This window comes from Xylocopa sonorina, unplaced genomic scaffold (genome assembly GCF_050948175.1).
Source record: "Xylocopa sonorina isolate GNS202 unplaced genomic scaffold, iyXylSono1_principal scaffold0047, whole genome shotgun sequence".
Classification (NCBI taxonomy): domain Eukaryota; kingdom Metazoa; phylum Arthropoda; class Insecta; order Hymenoptera; family Apidae; genus Xylocopa; species Xylocopa sonorina.
In genome coordinates, this window is record NW_027490118.1 from 441,719 (window position 1) to 447,018 (window position 5,300).

Sequence of the window (5,300 nt, forward strand, 5' to 3'; positions counted from 1 at the left end):
CGGATTCAAGGTTTTCTCTTGAACCTGCATTGGTCCTTCGAGCCGGATTCAAGATTTCCTCTTGAACCTGCATTCTACGGAAGCTGGAATAACCACCACTAGAACGTGCGGAACATCAAGCTGGAAGGCCTGCACCCACCGACGCAACTGTAGACATCAGCTAGTTGATATTTCAATCAACAATCGACTAAGCTAGACTCATCAGCTTCTCTTCTGTTCCTGAGCCGATTGGAACCCCCGGTTGTGAAACCTGAACCCAGCAACGGAGCAGCGAACTTTCTTCAACTCCTCACTCAACTCTTTGAGTGAATCATCTAACATCAATGGAGTCCGAATCTGGATCTTCTGAGAAATGCAGACATCATCACTGCTGTGGACCAGGAAGGAACGGCTGAGTAGCCGTATACAACGAACGTAACATCGAGCAATCGGAAAATCAACAACAAACTACATCAGATGACAGCCGTAATTTCTGTTCAGCAACGAATAAGCTTTTGACTCATCTTCCTTACATTCCAACAATTATCCTTCTAAAGGGCTACAATGTCTATCGATGTTAGGTCTTTGATTAAGAAACGCAGTCTAGTAAAGGCACATATTACGCGGATATTCAATTACATAAAACAGTCCGAATCACTAGAAAAATATGTCTTAGAAGTAAGAAAACAAAAATTAGGAGAACACTATAGCTTCTTCGTCAAGATACAGTCACATATTGATGAACAGAATGATAATGTAGACGAAGATTTAGCGCAGATAGAAATTGAAAATTTATATTACGATTGCGCTTATTTTATAAATAAATATTTCTACGAAGCAGAGTCAATTGCTAGGGTACCTAACCCTATGATTAGCACTAGCCCTTCAATAACAACCGCGAATACAATTTTTCCTAAAATTCATATTCGTCCCTTTAAAGGTGACTTTGCGGAATGGCACAATTTTTTTGATACATTTGAATCTCTAGTACACGAAAATGATTCCATACCCATTACGCATAAATTCCATTTCTTAAAATCATATTTGACCGGAAATGCGGCAAGCATTACTAATTCGTTGAACGCGACGGAAGAAAATTATTTCGTAGCATGAAATTTAATCCAGAAACGTTATAATCGACCGAGGAAAATAGTTCAATGTCACATAAGAACTCTTTTTGAATTGCCGGATACAGTAAAAAATTCTCTGACCTCTCTTCGCGCATTTGTCGAAAGGGCCGAAATGCACATCAATGCTTTGAAGGCCCTCAAACAAACAGTCGAGTGGCATGAAATGTTAATCTACATTATCACGTCGAAATTAGATAAGATTATGCGCACGAAATGGGAACGGTCTATTGATGAGGATAAAAGTCCCACATACGAGGAGATAATAGTCTTCTTGCATAAATTCTCGCGTGATGCTGAACCGGGCAATTTGTTTTCGGCTGACCACTTGGAAGTAAAGAATAAAGGCACACTTGCAGATAGATCAGGGCATTCGAAACCTCGTAATCAGTCGCATAATTTAGTAACGACTCAATCTATACCTCAATGCGTAGTATGCTATCAAGGACATTATATTCAACAATGCCCAACGTTTTTGAGCAAATCACCTAAAGATCGATTTAAATGTGCGCGTACTAACAAATTGTGTGTGAATTGCTTAAGGAATACTCATACGACCGAGGCATGTTCCGCAATTAATTGTCGGCAATGTAACAGGCGGCATCACACAGTATTACATTTCCATACAGTTAACGATTCTGATCAAATTCAAGGTAATTATCAATCGATTACTGCAACTTCCGGTACTAGTCCCTCACCGATTGTTTTAACGTCCAGGAGCAATGCCGAAATATTATTATCAACGGCACGTGTTAAAATTTTAAATAACAATAATAGGGAGCACGATTGTCGTATCTTACTTGATTTCGGATCACGGTCAAACTTCATAACTGATAGATTAGCTAAAAAATTAAATCTACCTCAACAACATCTCAATTTACGGGCTGCTTCAGGTTTAGGACAAAAAACCAGTAGTATTAAATACCAAGTATCGGCTACACTTAAATCGATTACCGGAGATTTTACCTGTCAAGCTAACTTCTTAGCAATTTCCAGGATAACGGGAAATTTACCCTCACGTCAATTCGACCCAAGGGGAGTTGCAATCCCAGGGCATATCAAACTAGCCGATCCAGAATTTTACAAACCGGCAGAAATAGATCTACTATTAGGAGAATATTTATTTTATAAATTGACAAGAGTAGGTCGCATTAGATTACCCAACGATACTGCCATATTACAAACAACCAAGTTTGGATGCGTAATATCAGGAGATGTGGGCGAGTACAGATACAAAGATTACCAAAAAACACATTGTCATGTATCGAATTTAAATAATGATATCGCGAAATTTTGGGAGATAGAGGAAGGTTCTATTAAACACCGCTGGTCTAATACAGAACAGGCGTCCGAAAAGCATTTTCTAGAAACCGTTCCACGCACATCATCTGGCCGATATGTAGTCAAACTTCCATTCAACAACATGAAATCAAACTTAGGAGAATCGTACTGAATGACACTCAAAAGATTTTATATGTTGGAACGAAAATTCGGAACCAACCACTTGCTTCGAGAACAATATACTCAATTTTAAATGAATACTTGATGCTAGGTCATATGCGTGAAGTCACACATACCGCGAATCCAGATCAATGACTTTATCTTCTGCATCATGCCATCGTAAAGGAGTCAAGTGTAACTTCCAAAATCAGCGTAGTATTTGATGGTTCTGCTAAAACATCCACGGGCATCTCATTAAACGATACCTTGATAGTCGGTCCTACCTTACAGGATGATTTATTTTCTATTATTACTCATTTTCGGTCGTATACATATGTTCTAAATGTCGATATAGAAAAAATGTATAGGCAAGTGCTTATAGATCCCGAAGATAGTAAATATCAGAAGATAGTATGGCGCCTTAACCCGTCCGAATCTTTGAGATCATACGCATTAAATACCGTAACTTATGGTACAGCCTCAGCTCCGTACTTAGCAGTACGGTGTCTCTGGAAACTAGCTGAAGACGATGGTAAACGATAATCACTAGCAGCAAGGGCATTCAAAAATGATTTTTACATGGATGGCCTTTTGACTGGATCGGATACCATCGAAGAAGCGCAGATGCTTAGGGAACAAGTAGTTCAATTAGGAAAGTTAGGAGGTTTTAATTTAAGACAGTAGGCATCTAACGAGAACTGTCTAATCAAAAAATTAAAAAGTCAAGCTATAGACAAACAAGTATGCTTAGACGCCGATTCAACTAAACGTACTTTAGGTATACTTTGGAATTCATTAGAAGACAGGATTGGTTACCAGGTTAGGGTAGAAGTCGGAGCTAAACGAGTCACCAAACGCGTAATTTTATCAAGAGTATCACAACTCTTTGATCCATTAGGTTTACTAGGCCCCATAGTTATTCGAGCTAAGGTCTTAATGCAAGACTTATGGAAATGTAACAGTGATTGGGATGCCCCAGTACCGGAATCAATACTTTCGCGATGGCAAACATATTATAATGAACTGCCAGTATTAAATCATTTTTCATTACCCCGCAAATTTCTAATCGACCACGCAATTAGTAGACAATTACATGGCTTCTGCGACGCGAGCGAAGCTGCCTATGGAGCTTGTATATATATTAGATATACCAATCAGAAAGGTGAAACAATAGTTCGATTATTATGCGCAAAATCTAGAGTAGCTCCATTAAAATCTACTACGCTTCCTCGTCTAGAATTATGTGCTGCGCATCTCCTAGAAAATTTGTATACTAACGTATCGAAAGCATTAAAACTACCCATCGAATCGATCAAGTTCTGGTCTGACTCGACTATAACCTTACATTGATTAAAAACATCACCGCACAAATTAAAAACCTTTGTCGCAAATCGCGTATCAGAGATACAATCCCATACCAGGCTAGACGACTGGAATTACATCGCGACCAAAGAAAATCCTGCAGATTATATTTCCCGAGGACAGAGACCATCGGACTTAATAACCAGTAAACACTGGTTCTTAGGCCCGGAGTGGCTCTCCCGAGATGAAATAAATTGGCTATATTCAAGATAACCTGATATCGAGATTCCAGAACTACGCACGGTAGTCTTAACCAGTCAGATAGTAGAGACCGAATTCATTCATCGATTTTCATCATTCACTACATTGCAACGCGTAATTGGATATTGTCTGCGTTTTAAAATTAATTGTTTAAAGAAAACCCGTCTCAACGGAAAGTTATCAATCACGGAACTTCAACAAGCGCATGCCTGTACAATGAAGAAAGTACAGAAACAGGAATTCTCAAATGAATTACATTTATTATCAAAGAATCAAGACATTGATAAGAAAAGTAAATTAATTTCTCTGAATCCTTTCATCGATTCAAATGGAATTCTTCGCGTAGGAAGACGTCTTCGACACTCCAATATAAATTATTCACAAAAGTATCCTATATTGCTACCAAAAGGACACTTTATTACCAAACTTCTAATCAAACGCGAACATATTAATCAATTACACGCAGGTATACTTGGTACATTAAATGCCGTTCGACAGAATTATTGGCCCATCGATGGCAAGAATACAGTAAGGTTCATAGTACGTAAATGCATCCGATGTTTTAAGGTAAATCCTAGCTTCGCCAATTATGGTATGGGTAGTTTACCATCACAACGGTTACAAGTAAAAAAACCATTCGAAATTACCGATTACGGACTATTGCGGACCGTTATTCGTTAAGGAAAAAAGATTTCGAAACACAAAAAAACTAAAAGTACATGTTGCCGCATTCCTGTGTTTTGGGACCAAGGCAATTCACTTAGAGCTCGTAAGTGACTTAACGACAGAAGCATTTCTAGCAAGTTTAAAACGTTTTTTCGCTCGACGCGGTAGGTCGGCACATTTATATTCGGACAACGGAACAAATTTTGTTGATGCCAATAATGAACTGAAAGAAATTTATAAGGTATTAAATTCTAAGGAGCATAATAGCATAGTGGAGGCCCACCTCCTCGATTACCACACTTTGGCGGTTTATGGGAAGCTGCGGCAAAATCTTTTAAATCACACATGAAACGTACCATCGGAGATACGTTATTTACTTACGAACAGTTAAATACATACTCGATAGAAATGGAAGCCATTTTAAACTCCCGACCATTGACATCACTATCTCCAGTTCCCAACGACTTACAAGCCCTTACTCTAGCTCACTTCCTAATAGGTGAGTCATTGCAAGCCGTACCTGAG

The 5,300-nt window shown here is 38.7% G+C and overlaps 3 protein-coding genes across 3 annotated transcripts; all 3 read left to right on the forward strand.

Moving 5' to 3' along the window:
• Positions 1-543: 543 nt before the first annotated feature.
• Positions 544-2,559, forward strand: LOC143432169 (uncharacterized). The gene is made up of 2 exons (XM_076908942.1): positions 544-1,038; positions 1,105-2,559. The coding sequence occupies exons 1-2, from the start codon at positions 544-546 to the stop codon at positions 2,557-2,559; spliced, it is 1,950 nt and encodes a 649-aa protein (XP_076765057.1).
• Positions 2,560-2,663: 104 nt separating this feature from the next.
• LOC143432170 (uncharacterized) lies at positions 2,664-3,089 on the forward strand. The gene is made up of 2 exons (XM_076908943.1): positions 2,664-2,672; positions 2,733-3,089. The coding sequence occupies exons 1-2, from the start codon at positions 2,664-2,666 to the stop codon at positions 3,087-3,089; spliced, it is 366 nt and encodes a 121-aa protein (XP_076765058.1).
• A 36-nt stretch (positions 3,090-3,125) lies between these two features.
• Positions 3,126-4,790, forward strand: LOC143432171 (uncharacterized). The gene is made up of 6 exons (XM_076908944.1): positions 3,126-3,226; positions 3,269-3,868; positions 3,968-4,053; positions 4,141-4,223; positions 4,266-4,401; positions 4,456-4,790. Exons 1-6 carry the CDS (start codon positions 3,126-3,128, stop codon positions 4,788-4,790), a joined length of 1,341 nt encoding a protein of 446 aa, XP_076765059.1.
• Positions 4,791-5,300: the final 510 nt, after the last annotated feature.

Bases quoted from the DNA above. Each gene is read 5' to 3' on its own strand.
- LOC143432169 (XM_076908942.1), top strand. From the start codon at position 544: ATGTCTATCGATGTTAGGTCTTTGATTAAGAAACGCAGTCTAGTAAAG. The intron at 1,039-1,104 runs GCAAGCATTACT...AATTTAATCCAG, and splicing joins CATATTTGACCGGAAATGCG to AAACGTTATAATCGACCGAG.
- LOC143432171 (XM_076908944.1), top strand. From the start codon at position 3,126: ATGGATGGCCTTTTGACTGGATCGGATACCATCGAAGAAGCGCAGATG. The intron at 4,054-4,140 runs GTAAACACTGGT...TCGAGATTCCAG, and splicing joins ACCATCGGACTTAATAACCA to AACTACGCACGGTAGTCTTA. The intron at 4,224-4,265 runs GTAATTGGATAT...AATTGTTTAAAG, and splicing joins CATTCACTACATTGCAACGC to AAAACCCGTCTCAACGGAAA.